The sequence below is a fragment of the Miscanthus floridulus genome, chromosome 1, assembly GCF_019320115.1.
Source record: "Miscanthus floridulus cultivar M001 chromosome 1, ASM1932011v1, whole genome shotgun sequence".
In the NCBI taxonomy this organism is placed as follows: Eukaryota; Viridiplantae; Streptophyta; class Magnoliopsida; order Poales; family Poaceae; genus Miscanthus; species Miscanthus floridulus.
The window spans coordinates 69,149,301-69,165,002 of NC_089580.1; the positions used below are offsets into that span (position 1 = coordinate 69,149,301).

The window sequence follows — 15,702 nt, forward strand, 5'->3', positions numbered from 1 at the left end:
AGAAGGAATATATGGCTATTTTGTTGGCCCTGGAGCAATGGCGCAGCTACTTGCAGCATGCCGAGTTTCAGATCATTACCGATCACCGCAGTCTCGTGCAACTGACGGATCAATGGCTTCACACACCATGGCAGCAAAAGGTCTTCACCAAACTCATTGGCCTGCAGTATCGGATTGTATACCGCAAGGGCGCGGACAATGGCGCAGCTGACGCTCTCTCCCGTTATCCTTCTGCGTAGCTGGCCGCCCTGTCAGTTTGTCAGGCTCAGTGGCTGGAGGCAGTGGTTGAGTCATACTCTCATGACGATCGAGCCCAACACTTGATTGCACAGTTGGCTGTGGCTCCAGATTCTGTGACTAACTTTATTCTTCGAGATGGTTTGCTGCGCTACAAGTCCAGAATTTGGGTGGGTGCTGATCCGGAGTTGCATACTCGCTTGATTACAGCAGTGCACTCTACAGCTGTGGGAGGACACTTAGGCATGTCAGTCACCTATCGCCGACTGAAGCAACTCTTTGCATGGCACGGCATGAAGTCAGCAGTTCAGTCTTTCGTCGCTGCTTGTGTTGTTTGTCAGCAAGCTAAACCTGATCGCTCCAGACTGCCTGGCTTGCTGCAACCATTGCCGGTTCCTGACAATGTCTGGTCGGTGATATCAATGGATTTTATTGAAGGCTTGCCATCTTCGCATGGTTATAACTGCATACTAGTGGTGGTGGACCTTTTTTCCAAGTATGGTCATTTCCTACCTCTCAAGCATCCTTTTACTGCTCGATCAGTGGCTCAGTCTTTTCTGTCGCAAGTCTATAAGTTACATGGTATGCCGCAAGCCATTGTCTCGGATCGCGACAAAATCTTTACCAGTCATTTCTGGCGCGAGCTATTTTAGTTGGCTGGCATTGAACTGAGAATGAGCACTGCTTATCATCCGCAGACGGATGGGCAAACGGAATGGGTCAATCAATGCCTTGAGACTTTCCTGCGTTGCTTCGTCCATGCTTGTCCGCATCAGTGGCGACAGTGGTTGGATCAGGCCGAGTTCTGGTATAACACCAATTGGCACTCTGCTCTGGGGCGATCCCCTTTTGAGGTCTTGTATGGTTATGCACCGCGCCAATTTGGTGTCTCCACTCATCTAGACATGCCCATTACAGATTTGGCTACTTGGTTGTCGGACCGAGCTCTAATGTCTGAGGTGATTCGCCAGCATCTGAACCGTGCTAAGCAACGGATGAAGAAACAAGCTGATGAGCATCGGTCTGAACGGCAGTTTCAGCTTGGTGATCTGGTGTTCGTCAAACTCCAACCATATGTGCAGTCTTCTTTAGCACATCACAGTAATCAGAAATTGGCCTTCAAATTCTTCGGGCCGTACCGTATTCTGGCTCGGGTGGGACAAGTGGCTTACAGACTTGAGCTTCCAGCTTCGTCTTCGGTGCATCCGGTATTCCACGTTTTGCAGCTCAAGAAGTCAGTAGGGAATTCTCATTCTGTCACCAGTCACCCGCCTTCGGAAGTGATTCTCTGGAGCGTTCCAGAACGCATTCTGCAAACTCGATCCATCAACAAGGGTACGCGCTGTGGGGGATAGACCCCCGGGTACCACAAGATGGTACATGGGCCGCACCATCCGAGGTGGCCCGGCCCGTGAGATCAAGACGTGCACGACGCTGCTTGGCGTGCACCGCAAGACATTGTAATAGTACCAAATAGGATACTTTACTTGTAACCTTGTCCCTTCGGAGTATATAAGGAGGGGCAAGGGTCCCCTAGACGACAGATCATACAGTATACATCTCAATACAATACACCAAAGACACAGGACGTAGGGTATTACGTCGATCAGACGGCCCGAACCTGTCTAAATCGCTGTCTCTGCGCCTTGTGTCACCATCTGGTTCCTGATTACGCGCACCGTCTACCGACAATCTACCATCATGGGCATACCCCTAGATGGACTGCCGACCATATTTTGTCGACAGTGGCGCGCCGGGTAGGAGGTGTGCGCTTGATCCATGGCGAGCCAGATGGACCTCAAATCAACAACGCGTTCTCGTCGTCAATCTCGTGGAGATCCATCCCGGTCCACGACGACGATTCATCGCTGCTACACCAGCCCCTGCGACAGCAGATCCGATCTCGGAACCACCTCCGAGGTCGTTTTCACCAATGACTCACCGCCGCTGCTCTCGTCAGCCCTCGTCGACGACTAGCCGCCGCTGCTCTCGTCGGCCCTCGTCGACAACTCGCCGCCGATGCTCTCGTCGGCCCTCGTCGACAACTCGCCGCCGATGCTCTCGTCAGCCCTCATCGATGACTAGCCGCCGCTGCTCTGGTTGGCCCTCGTCGACGACTCGCCGTTGCTGCTCTCGTCAGCCCTCGCCGACCACTCGCCGTCGCTGCCCTCATCAGCCTTCGCCGACGTCCCTCGCCGTCGACTCGTCGTCACCGCTCGGCGGCCTTCGCCGATATCCCTCGCCGACCACTCGCCGTCGCTGCCCTCATCAGCCTTCGCCGATGTCCCTCGCCGTCGACTCGTCGTCACCGCTCGACGGCCTTCGCCAACATCCTTCGCCGATGTCCCTCGCCGTCGACTCGTCGTCACCGCTCGACGGCCTTCGCCGACATCCTTCGCCGACGTCCCTCGCCGTCGATTCATCGTCACCGCTCGACGGCCTTCGCCGATGTCCCTCGCCATCGACTTGTCGTCACCGCTCGATGGCCTCCGCCGAGCTCCGACCACCTCGACCACCAGACCACGTCGACCACGTCCCAAGCAGCTCCGCCGAGCTCCGACCACCTCGACCACCAGACCACGTCGAAAACATCCCGAGCGGCTCCGCCGAGCTTCGACCACCAGACCATGTCGCAATGATGATCGCCGCGAAGAACGGCGCTATGACAATCGCGACCACAGTCATGACGACAGGTCAAAAGGCTCGAGGACTGGACAACTTCATCGCCAACGACACGTCAAGCCATCTCTCGAACATCGCAACACACCGACTACACCCACCGGTCGTCAATAAAGCTAAGTATTATTTTTAATTGAAAATTTCTTCGATCATCGTACACCTCCGCCGACCACCCTTAGGGTGCGCTCCGCGTCGAATTTTCTCCATACATACAGTCCAAAACATGTATAAGTTTTTACAACGGTTCGCCGATACGTTTTCCTTCCTGCTTGAGAATCCCAGAGCCGGCACTGTCTCCGGCTCCACCCCACGCGTGCATGAGAGTCCGCCCTCTGCGCTACAGGTAGTCGGCAGTCGCTCCCTGGTAACACTGGCACTCTACGCGCGGCAGCGTTCCGTACCTCGCGCTACGAGATGTTGGTCAGCCCAGGGCTGGCGCATTCTTCAGGACAGGTTAATACATCGCGCTACGCCTCTACATAACAAAAGGGCTAAAAATAGCTAATGTTATTTTTCGAATATTACACCAAGTATAATTCATCACCACCGACCAGATTTCTATCCAAAGATAAGTACACTTCTAATATTTATATTCAATATAATTTTCATTACGACGTTTCTCCACAACGTCCTCGTCATGATTATTCTTCAAATAACGTTTGTCCATGTATACCATCTTAAATATAACATACATCTATACTTAATGCAAATCATCGACCAGTCATGTTGACGCTCGATGCCTCCAGAGACGGCCCTGTCTCCGGCTCCTCCCTACACGTGCATGAGCGTTTGCCCTCTGCGTTATGGGTGGTCGGCAGCGGTTCCTTAGCGACGCTTTGTTCTTCCTACACGTGCACGGGCTCCGCGCCCCGCGTTATGGTTCACGGGCTAGCTAGGGCTGGAGACTCAGCTACATACTAACTGGTCGAGCGGTTTATATTAAGTATAAACACAAACTTCATATTAACACTGATGTTCACAAAGCACCAACTGCTTTATCACATCATGCTCATTTGCAAATGACTGCTGATCGTATTTTCTTCACCGCTGATTTTTTCTCCATAATTTATTATTTTGTACATCATGTACTACCATTCTACGTATTTATCTACAGGAATTTTGAGCTATGCTCGGGGACTTCGTCGCTCGCCTCTCGACCTACGCTCGGGGACTGCCTCGATCACTCTCCGACCACGGCTCGGGGACTTCGTCGCTCGCTCCTCGACCTACGCTCGGGGACTGCCTCGATCACTCTCCGACCACGGCTCGGGGACTTCGTCGCTCGCTCCTCGACCTGTGCTTGGGGACTGCCTCGATCACTCTCCGACCACGGCTCGGGGACTTCGTCGCTCGCTCCTCGACCTGTGCTCGGGGACTGACTCGACCGCTCTCCGACCACGGCTCGGGGACTTCGTCGCTCGCTCCTCGACCTGTGCTCAGGGACTGCCTCGACCGCTCTCTGACCATGGCTCGAGGACTTCGTCGCTCATCCTCGACCTGTGCTCGGGGACTGCCTCGACCACTCTCCGACCACGGCTTGGGGACTTTGCGTCTTGACTACATGTGACTGGCAACTCGCATACAGTTGGGATATTTTTTCTCACTTGGACCTTGCTACAAGGCTCATACCTCGCCTTCCAGCAAGCTCGGGGACTACATCGGTACGATGCACCTGCCGGTGCATCTCGTATCGCCTGTACGACGATTGAGTTCTCAACTTAACTGGGAATTCTTTTTAGACCCTGGCACCACGTGCCTACGTCACCTACTACCAGGCTCGGGGACTAAGTGGGCACACTTCACCTTGCGGTGAATGTGCTTGTTTTTCGACCACTACGCCTCTGATGATCAAAGATGCTACGCTTCAAGACGCACTTACATTTCTTTTCAGAAATACAAGTGGGCACACTTTCCGGGACGGAAATCTTTTTCTTTCTTCTTAAGAGCACCATACATTCTTCGGACAACCTACTTCTCCGGCGACAACGGTGGTCGGAGATGTCAAGAACTCAAGCCTCACTGTTCGGAGAAGGTTAAAATGGTGTGTCGCATCAGAATACATGGCGCTCGGGGACTAGCTGTGGGGGATAGACCCCCGGGTACCACAAGATGGTACATGGGCCGCACCATCCGAGGTGGCCCGGCCCGTGAGATCAAGACGTGCACGACGCTGCTTGGCGTGCACCGCAAGACATTGTAATAGTACCAAATAGGATACTTTACTTGTAACCTTGTCCCTTCGGAGTATATAAGGAGGGGCAAGGGTCCCCTAGACGACAGATCATACAGTATACATCTCAATACAATACACCAAAGACACAGGACGTAGGGTATTACGTCGATCAGACGGCCCGAACCTGTCTAAATCGCTGTCTCTGCGCCTTGTGTCACCATCTGGTTCCTGATTACGCGCACCGTCTACCGACAATCTACCATCATGGGCATACCCCTAGATGGACTGCCGACCATATTTCGTCGACACGCGCTCCATCACACAAGGTTTCGTTTTGTGGTCTAATTTGCCCAGGTCTTTAGCTACTTGGGAGGACTTGGAGTTCCTTCGTCAGCAGTTTCCTCGCGCCGCCGTATGGGACCGGCTCGGCGCGCAAGGAAGGGGGGGGTGTTACGACTGGACCGGCTCCTGTGACGAGTCCGGCAATGAATGCTGAAGATGGGCGTGAGCTGCTCGCTGAGGACGGGCTGAAGACGCAGGAGATGAATGGGCCACAGCTACGACGGTCCAGCCGGCCCAGAGTTGCTAACCGGCGCGTCACGGGCGCCGAATGGGCCAAAGCATGAAGCAAGCGGTATACATACCGGGAGTGAGAGGAATGGGGGGATGAAAGATTATTGTACAAACTATTGCTTCCATCTGCAACTTCCTCAGACCCCATCCTCCTGCTCTGCTGCCGTCCTCTGCTCTCATCCGGCTACCGACCCAAACACCTTGTACCGATACTGAGTTTTGAGATCCACTAAGTTCGTAACACAATTCATGGTTGCAGTAAAGTAGATTTAGACATGTATGCGCTGGTGTGATTAGTATGGAGAATAGATGGTCCTTTGTGTTCATCAATCCGTAATATATAAAACTAAAACTTAGACGGTCTCCAACGCATACCAAAAAACGGTGATGCACAGTGTTTTAATCGGCTCTAACAGACAACGCAGACGGAGCCTGCATTTTGGGTATGAGGCTATCCGGGACGCTTATTTGTGTCCTCTTTCTCGAAGATGCAAAGTCTTCCGCGGCAACGAGGTGAGCGCCAACGGGCACCGATGACGCGCGCTCCTCTCCGGGCTCGGGGCTGGGGCTCGGTCCGCCGACGCGGTGGCCGTCCACCGGGCCAAGTACTGCAGCGCGGCGGCGGAGGCATGGCCGCTGCTGCGACGCGCGCGGGGCGGCGCTCACCGGATCTGTGCGCAGGGAGGGAGGGAGGCCGTGCAGGGGGATCTCGCCGGCGAGGCGGGCCCGACGACAACGGCGAGGCGGGCCCGACGACGACAGCGAGGCGGGGAGGGAGGCGGGCGGCGCTCGCCGGATCTGCACGCAGGGAGGGAGGGAGGCCGTGCAGGGGGGATCTCGCCGGCGAGGCGGGCCCGAGGACGACGGCAAGGCGGGGAGGGAGGCGGGCGGAACTCGCTGGGGAGGGAAGTGGGCGGAGCTTGGCGGGGAGGGAGGCGGGCGGCGCTCGCCGGATCTACGCGCAGGGAGGGAGGGAGGCTGTGCAGGGGGGGATCTCGCCGGCGAGGCGGGCCCGACGACGACGAGGAGGCGGGCGGCGCTCGCCGGATCTGCGCGCAGGGAGGGAAGGAGAGGCCGTGCAGGGGAGGGAGCTCGCCGGCGATGCAGGCCCGACGACGACGGCGAGGCGGGGATGGATGCGGGCTGTTGGAGAAGGAATGTTTTGGGTAGCTGACTTTTTTACTGTGCCGAACTCAAATCTGGGTATAGGTCACTGATTTAGGGATCGGCTGTTGGAGATAGTGTTAGGCTAAGGGAAATGCACTCAGGCATGATTGTGTGACACGCGAAAGTAAATGCATATGCATGCAGACGAACATTGAATCTTCGAATGACACACATTTGAAATTTGCAGAGTCGCTCGAGATCTCTGCAGCAATTTTGGAGCCCATAATAAGGGAAAAAAATAAAAAGAAATCAAATCATCAGACAACTCACGGTACGGAGTCACAGATCCATCAACTATTACAATAGGGACGGAGCGCCGCATTTTTTTTGTGTGTTCTTGGCTAGGAACACAACGGATCAAGCAAGAACTAATAATAAATCAATAAATGGATGGTATCATCAAGCATGCTGAACGGCCGGCCGGCTGGCCCCGCGATCCATGCCATGCCTGGTCGTCACATCTTGGCGGTGGCGAAGGAGGCGGAGGACCCGGACCGGTCGTAGTAGTACTCGGGGATCGCCTGCGGCGGGCGGGCGAAGGAGCGGTTGGCCTCCTCGAGGTCCTCCTCCTCGTCGTAGTCGCCGTCGTCCTCGGCGGTGTGGAGGTGGATGCAGGAGCAGCGCTCCAGGGACGCGAAGAAGGCCGACGCCACGCCGGTGGCCACCCACATCGCGTACCCCTCCATGTTCCCGTACGACAGGATGCCGCCGTTGGCGTTGATGCCGTTCATGGCTGCCGGCCGAGGGAGAGCGGAGACGAGGCGGTGGACGATCGGTCGGTCGGTTGGTTTGGTTTGCCTTCGGTTTCAGACCCGTCTCTGTGTGGGTTGTTGGTGTTCCGATTTTTTTAGACAAAAGACAACGATGGTTGTTCCGAAATTAGGAGAGTTATAGCCTGGTTGTGACTTGTGAGCCATATACAAGTGCCCAAAGGAGTTAACAGAGAGAAAAGATGGTGATGTCCCTGAAAAGTGGGCGTCCTCACCAACTCACCAGGCATAATTGCTTAGTGATGCACAAGACAGCGCAAGAGATGTTTGTTCTTCGACATGCTGCATCGCTGCTGATTGGAAGATGGTGGTCCTAGCAGATGCAATGAAGCAGCATCCCTGAGTGGCAAATAGATCAACTTATTAGTTAGCTAGGTCTCTTTTTTTTCTGGAATATGCAAAAGGTCTGTGCATCTTTGTATTAAGTAGGAAATAGTTTTTACGCGACACGCTATTCAATAGCGCACTAATTAAGGAGGAAAAGAATGTTTACATTATGGCATAGCCTCCTTAGCAAAGGGGTCCTTTGACGACTACTAATGAACCAGACAACCTAGCTTAGGTCTAAGGCCATGTTTAGTTCCGGCCGGATTCGGCGACGCCGGAAACCCAGAGCACTGTAGCACACTGTAGCATTTCGTTTGTATTTGGTAATAATTGTCCAATCGTTGACTAATTAGGCTCAAAACGTTCGTCTTGCAAAGTACAACCAAACTGTGCAATTAGTTTTTGATTTCGTCAACATTTAGTATTCCATGCATGTACCGCAAGTTTGATGTGACGGGAAATCTTCTTTTTGCATAGTGCCAAATTCAGAAATTTGGGGAACTAAACATGACCTAAATGGATGCAACGTTTAGTTGCTCCCGCATGTATCTTTCTGTTAGCTGGTATTGTTTTGGCTAGTTAAACTATGGTGAAACCCCATGTGTTAGTCACGAGTGCTCACAAATTACCATTTCAAAGCCTCGTTGTAGGTCCACTAATTAAACAGAACGAACAGGTTCCACGATGAATAACACAGAATCTGTTCAATCCGTTTACTGCGACTGCAACACTCTGGGCGTTCGACGAATCTAGTGTAAACAAAAACTAAATAAAAGAATCAATCTTGCTCATCTTGACCCGTTACTCGACTATACCCATCTTAGAGCAAAGGGGACAACAATCATTTTTTATTCATTTTGGATAGCTATAAGATGGAGGTGCATCATAAGAAACTTATTGTTCATATCAAGTACTCAACTATGGGGTTGTTTGGTTTCTCGCATGCCCCAGCCTGCACCGCACCGGCCGAGACAGGCCCTCACTGCTCAGGCTGCCGCCATGCAAACGCCCACCGTTTGGTTGCCTGCGCGCATGCAGCTTGGCCGAACAGAGAAGGTGATTGGTTGCTTGGACGCATGAGTTGGCCTTGCACCGCTCCTCTCTGCTCTCATGCAGCGCGTGCGCTCGCGCCGGCCTAGCTCGGCAGAAACGCCCGATGCCTGCGTTTCCAGCGGGCCTGGCTGGGAGGAGCATCTTGCTTCGCCGCCGGGGCCTGGCTCGACTACTGGCGCAGGCAACCAAACACGGAGAAGTCGCGTGCGGAGATCCTGGCCGGACCGGAACCAGCCAACCAAACAGCCCCTATATCTATACTCCCGTACATTCCAAGTAAGTTTAGGAAAGCAGTATGATAGAGAAAATACCATACTATCCTTTATTAACCAGAGTAGTTGCACACTGATCGATGATTGTTCCAATAACACACAAACAATAGTATTTACTACACACATCTAACTACATAAACTCAATATTAAAATTGAGAGACGGGAGGGGTGCAATAAACACAGAGACTTCGAGAAAATAAATAGCCCGATAAACCATTCAGTCTCTAAAAGATTGATTTATTTGGAAACAATTTTTTAAGCTGAAATCTATTTTTTCGGAACAGATGGAATATCTTTTTTGAAATAAATTTTTAGCTTCTCGGCATAAAAATTAGGAAAAGTTATTTAAAACGTATTTTTAGTTTTTAATTCATTTAAAAAAATCAAAAGCCAACTCAATAGTTAGGTTGTTTGTTTTACCTTCTGATTTCAGCTTCAAAGTTCTCAAAATCCAACTCAACCGCCCACTTGCATCGAACGGAAGGGAGAAAGAACCAGAACTCGTCCGAAAATAGACCGGGGTGGGTGCTCCCAAATGGTCGCGGCGCCTCGAGTCTCACGTGGGCCCCGTGGGGCCTCCCGCCAAGTCAGGAGAACAGGGACACCGTGGCACGGATAAGCCGATAAGATAGCGGGCGGGGAGAGCTCGGTCCGACTCTGCCTCATCGCCACCCTCTCTTCTCCCTCCCCTTCCCCTTCACCTCACACAGGTCAAGCCAGCCACACCGCAACCGCATTGGCATGGCATCGTCGTCCTGCCTCGCCTCGCCGTCTGGCGCTGCGCTCTGCCGCCCGCGGCGGCCGAGGTGCCGCGTGGCCTGCTCGGCGGCCGACGCCGGCGGGAACACCGAGCCGGCGTGGGCCAAGGGCGCTGGCCGCCTCGCGTGCGGCGTGCTGGCGGCCTGGGCCGTCGCGTCCGCGTCCAATCCGGTCATTGCCGCCAGCCAGGTTGGTGAATATCCGTCTTTTTTATCACATATTCGCGTTGCGGGCTGGGGTGCAATTTCTTCTGGAATGTAGTTTTTATCGATAACGTCACGTTGCATTAGGCAGTGAAAGGGAGCTATTGCTGGGATGGAATTTTTAACCTCTGTTAAATGTTAGTCTCGGTCTGGGTCACTGGGTGTGATTTTTCTGATTGAATTGAATCGGCCTCACATTTTGCGATCTGATAGCAGGCATAGTCACTATTTACTGTTTCCCTTAATTCAGTTCAGAATAAGTTGCTGTAAAATATGTAGAGCTGTCCATTGAAAATTTCTTTACAAGGAAAACAATAACTAGTTAAGTACAAGATGTTTTTCCTTAATAAAACCGTTGGAAGATTTTGAGGGTTCTGTTAAAACAGGTATTGGTACTCACTACTCAAGAGTTAATTACAAGGTATTTTTTCATGGTGATAAAATCGGATCAGTCTCACGAGTTTGAGCTGTTCCAGTTAAAGAATATATAGTACAGCTACCGCAGCATTTGATGTGGGCTACTGCAACATGCCAACATCAGTTATTGAAGCTCAGCACGTTATTCAATTCAATTTTCTATATGTTCTGAAAAGCACCTGAAATTTAGCATCACTTGCGCTCAATCTAAAGCTAGAAATAAATTCTGTTCTTGGTTAGTCTTATGAGACTTCAGATTGGCATTGCATCTTCAAAAGTGGGTTCTGGTACTGTGGCACAGCTACAGAGAAGAGGGGAATATTTGTGGAGAAATAACTATTGTGCTCTATTTGGTGATCTGATTAACCGGATGAAGCATGGCCATTTTCACTTTGCTTAGGTTGAGTTGTGAACTATGAATACATTTTACTCCCTTTGTTTTAAATTATAAGACGTTTTGGCTTTTCTAGTATCTAGACATAGTATATATCTAAGACTGTCTCCAACAACCGCGACCCAAAATATAAGACGCATTCGTCTTTTGGGTAGCCCCTATTTTTGGTCTTCTCCAACAACAAGACCTAAAAGAAAACTCTTTCTGCAAATGGGTCTCCAGGAGAGAGAATACTCAGATTTGGGTTATGCCTCTTCTGGCACCTAAAATGGGTCTTCCATATAAGTACTCTGTTGGAGGCTATAGGTATTATGTTGGAGACCCATTTTGGGTTTAGGTTCCGCAATGGGTCTCCTGGAGACAGCCTAAGTGCATAGCAAAAGATATGAATCTAGAAAACACAAAACGTTTTATAATTTGGAATGGAGGAAATACTATTTTAGCTTTAAGACAGAATTATTCTTCATTTTCTTTTTGATCCTGTAAGTGTGAACTGAATATACAGTCAGTCTACTCAGCATCTTCGGAAGCCTCATCATAAATCTAGGACTTCTTTTCCTTACTACAGTGCTGAATTACTTTACTGACATTACATTATTCACTGTTTGCTTTATTTTGTTAGAGATTGCCTCCACTCTCAACGGAGCCAAACCGATGTGAGCGTGCATTTGTGGGGAACACAATTGGTCAAGCAAATGGGGTGTATGACAAGCCCCTTGATCTCCGGTTCTGTGATTACTCGAACGAGAAAACTAATCTAAAAGGCAAGTCTTTAGCTGCAGCATTAATGTCCGAGGCAAAGTTTGACGGCGCTGACATGACTGAAGTTGTCATGTCCAAAGCTTATGCTGTTGGTGCAAGTTTCAAAGGTACTAACTAATTGTGCACCTCTTTTTTTAAGGAAAAATTGCTCAGCTTATTTTGTTGTTCTTGTTCACTCCACAATATTGCTGAATTGTTTTACTTATACTGTAATACAGTAATACTGAATGAACAGAATGGTATGCTCTTCTGGTTCAAATGCTTTTTCAGGAACCGACTTCACGAATGCAGTGATAGACCGTGTCAATTTCGAGAAGGCCGATCTCACAGGGGCAATCTTCAAGAACACAGTTTTGTCAGGATCGACCTTTGATGATGCGAAGATGGACGATGTCGTGTTTGAGGACACAATCATTGGCTACATTGACCTTCAGAAGCTATGTAGAAACACAAGTATCAACCCAGACGCGAGATTGGAGCTGGGCTGTAGGTGATTCAACAGAGTTCATCCCTATGGTTCAAGTTAATATGTCGATATCGTCCTTTAAGTGTTCATGCCTGTCTATAGAGCCACCATAACAAGACGCGATCCTCGCAGAAAGACGTGATGCCGATTTTCTCCATATCTATGTATCTATCGATCTATGTACAAACCTCTGTATATCTCAAATATCAGCAGCAATGTAACCATGCTTCTTAGTTCTTACACTTGCAAACTCAAGCACCACATATATACATATATATAAAAGGAAGCACTATGGTTTCCCCACACGCATATTATTATTATTGTTCATTCACAATGCAGTTATAATAACATTACTATCTCATGATGGAACCATGCCATGGAATGGAAAGATGCATGGATGCTTTATTCTACATACTACTAGTACTAGCATCACACACGCTCTAACATGCGCTAGCTTCGCCAACCTTATTTGTTTGCCTCCTGGTCCTGGGTTGGCTCCTTGATGCGCATCCATCTACTAGTATACTGGAAAACTGGCCCCTACAAGGGCCGATGCTGCTCATGGATGATACTATGCTTGCTGTATAGCCATTGCCGGGCACGCGGAACCAAGACGCACCATCTAAATGGCCGGCCCGCCGCCGGGCACTTGCCGGTGGTAAGGTCTTTTCTTCTTGTCTTGTTTGGATGCATTGTATTTCCGATCGAAGTGCTGCGGTTCATTCGACTTCGTTGCCGTTGTTCTGCTTGCCGCTGTCGATGAGGCAGGTCTCGACGCCGCCGGTCATCCAGAGGAACCACGCGTAGCTGCTCCGGTGGTGGCTGCTCTCGGGCTCCTCGTCGATGGCGCCGGTAAACATGTCCTCCGCGCCGCCCATGTCGCCGCGGGCGTGCCAGAGGAACATGCCGTACCTCCGCATCGCTTCGCCGTCCGGTGGTTCGGCGGCCACCGCCTGCTTGAAGTACATCTCCGCCCTGTCGTCACATGTGTGCCGTGATCACGCGTAAGAAACCAAGATTCCTAACAGGTTGGTTAATTAGATCGTGATTGAATGAAGGGTCGCATTTGAAAGCATGCATGCATGCATGCGCCAAGAGGCACCTGTTGATGTCCTTGTCGAACTCGTAGAGGAGCTGCGCGTAGTTGGACAGGATGAGCGAGTTGGCGCCGCCTGAGGCGATGATCCTCTCGTACTCCGCCTTCCGACGCCGCGCGCGGGCGCTGTCGATCTCCTTGATCTCTTCCTCGTCGAGTTCCTCCTGGCCGTAGCTGTCCCCGAACAGGCCGCCGCCATGCAAGATGCCGATCTGGCCCCACAGCTCCTTCTCCATGTCCGCCTCCACCAGCTCCGGCATGTCGTCCTCGGGTGGTTCCTCCGCCGCGTCCCCGTTGCCGTCGGGGCGGTCAGCCTCTGCTGCGTTCCCCGACGACGCCTCGGGCTTCTTCGCCTCCATGCGGCCCCTCTCCGCCTCCACGATTGTGCCGAGGCAGCAGGCGACCATCCCGAGCAGCCCGACGGCGAGGTCCGGCGACTGGAGGTGAACCTTGCTGAAGACCCACGCCACGGCGCCCCCGGCGCCACGCGCGGCCTCGGCGGCGCCCCCAGCCGCCGCTCCCTGGACGGCCTCCACGGCCTTGACAAGGGCCGCCACGGCGCACCCGGCCGCGCTCGTGGCCATCGCCCGCGTCACCCCTCGCTGCGCCGCCGCCTGCTTCCTCCTGGCCTGGATGGCGCGCAGCGACGCCGGCATCGCGGCCATGGACGGCGGCTGCTGCTGGTCGTCCCCGGCGCCACACGCCGCGGGCCTGAAGGACCGCGCGTTCTTCCGCTCCCCGGCCCTCGCGGGCGCCGGGAACGCCGCCAGCGCCAACGGGACGCTCCTGGGCATGGCGACCACGCTCGCCGGCGTCATCCTCGCGACCCACCGACAACGCAACGCAAGGGACTCTCTCGAACGGAAAGGTTGCTGTGTTGGTTAGGAACGGAGCCTCCAACCGAAGGCGGAGTGGAATGGCGATCTAGCTTGCGCTTGCGGAGAGAGAGGGAGAGGCAATGGCGGCATTTATAGGCCCCCCGGGCCGTGCCACGTCGGGGAAGGGTCGTGCTCCTGGACGATGCGTGCCTTGCGCGCCAGTTCGGGCCAGTTCAGCGCCTGCTTAATTTCGTCGCGGAGCAAGGGGAAAAAAGGCTCGGCCGCGCGCTGCTCTCGGCGAGGGTCGTTTTGGCCGCGCGCGGTGGCAGCACCCGCTCGTGTGACGCGCACGGCGATCTGGCGTGGCACTGCAGACTGCACGGGAACGTGTCCTTTGCCGATGCGAGCAGAGAACTGGCCGGAGAGGAATACCGGGAAAGGATAAATCAATCACTTGCAAAATTAATTAATATATTATTCCTGTATTGAAGAAATTATATATTGTTTATTTTATTTTATGGAAAACAGCATTGAATAAATTACTCGAGGTTGCTGCGGCATGTGATAGTGCTCTGCGTTCCAAGTTACGCGTCGTTTATGTAGCATTGTCACTGCCCGGGATTTATAAGAAAACTTGAAACGATTCTTAACATGACTTGGATTGATTGTTTTAGATTATAATTCTTTTCTTATAACGAAACTAATTTAATTATCTTATATCACCATGGTCCATTGTGTGTCATGCGATGTGCGTACACGAAACCAATGCTACGAGGTTGGATTGCTCGATAAGAGTATCTGTGCGGTTGTGGCATTACACGTAAAAAGGGAAAAACAAATGTGTGGTCTATTGTTGCTTCTAACAATCTGACGTGAGAGAATTGTCGTACGTTGCGTTGTCGTATTAGCCTATATTGATCTAGTAGAATCAAAGATAACTATGAGTTGGCATTGATATTCATACTAAACCCAGTTGTGATGCAAGAAACAAAATGCAGAAGTTGTACAAAATAGGGTACACTGTGCACCAAACCAACACTACGGATTGGATTGCACGTTAAGTGTTAGATGTATGGTTGTCGCATTACACGTCAAAAGAAGGAATCAAATATGTGGTGCAACGTGGGCTTCCATTGTCTGACATGACGACTTGGATTGATTGTTTTAGATTATATTTCTTTTCATTTAGCAAAACTAGTTTAATTATCTTATATTTATCATGCTCCATTGTGTGTCATGCTACGTGCATACACAAAACCAATGCTACAAGGTTGAATTGCACGATAAGTGCATGATGTGCGGTTGTGGCATTACACGTAAAAAGGGGAAAACAAATGTGCGCGGTCCATTATCACTTCTAACAATCTGACGTGTGAGAATTGACATATGTTGCATTGTCGTATTAGCCTATACTGATCTGGCAGAATTGAAGATAACTATGAGTTGGCATCTATATTCTCACTAAATTGAGTTATTGATGCAAGAAACGACACGCAGAAGTTGTACAAAATAGGGTGCATTGTGCACCGAACCAAC

General features: G+C 51.5%; 3 protein-coding genes across 3 annotated transcripts; 1 reads left to right on the plus strand and 2 right to left on the minus strand.

Moving 5' to 3' along the window:
• Positions 1 to 7,025: 7,025 nt before the first annotated feature.
• LOC136486583 (uncharacterized) lies at positions 7,026 to 7,681 on the minus strand. The gene has a single exon (XM_066483523.1). The coding sequence runs from the start codon at positions 7,558 to 7,560 to the stop codon at positions 7,285 to 7,287; it is 276 nt and encodes a 91-aa protein (XP_066339620.1). The 5' UTR covers positions 7,561 to 7,681; the 3' UTR covers positions 7,026 to 7,284.
• A 2,220-nt stretch (positions 7,682 to 9,901) lies between these two features.
• On the plus strand, positions 9,902 to 12,492 carry LOC136486599 (thylakoid lumenal 17.4 kDa protein, chloroplastic-like). Its single transcript, XM_066483540.1, has 3 exons — positions 9,902 to 10,199; positions 11,647 to 11,893; positions 12,057 to 12,492. The coding sequence occupies exons 1-3, from the start codon at positions 9,993 to 9,995 to the stop codon at positions 12,278 to 12,280; spliced, it is 678 nt and encodes a 225-aa protein (XP_066339637.1). The 5' UTR covers positions 9,902 to 9,992; the 3' UTR covers positions 12,281 to 12,492.
• Positions 12,493 to 12,574: 82 nt separating this feature from the next.
• On the minus strand, positions 12,575 to 14,326 carry LOC136486593 (uncharacterized). Its single transcript, XM_066483531.1, has 2 exons — positions 13,355 to 14,326; positions 12,575 to 13,227 (listed from the first exon to the last, which is right to left on the minus strand). The coding sequence occupies exons 1-2, from the start codon at positions 14,164 to 14,166 to the stop codon at positions 12,972 to 12,974; spliced, it is 1,068 nt and encodes a 355-aa protein (XP_066339628.1). The 5' UTR covers positions 14,167 to 14,326; the 3' UTR covers positions 12,575 to 12,971.
• Between the last annotated feature and the right edge of the window lie 1,376 nt (positions 14,327 to 15,702).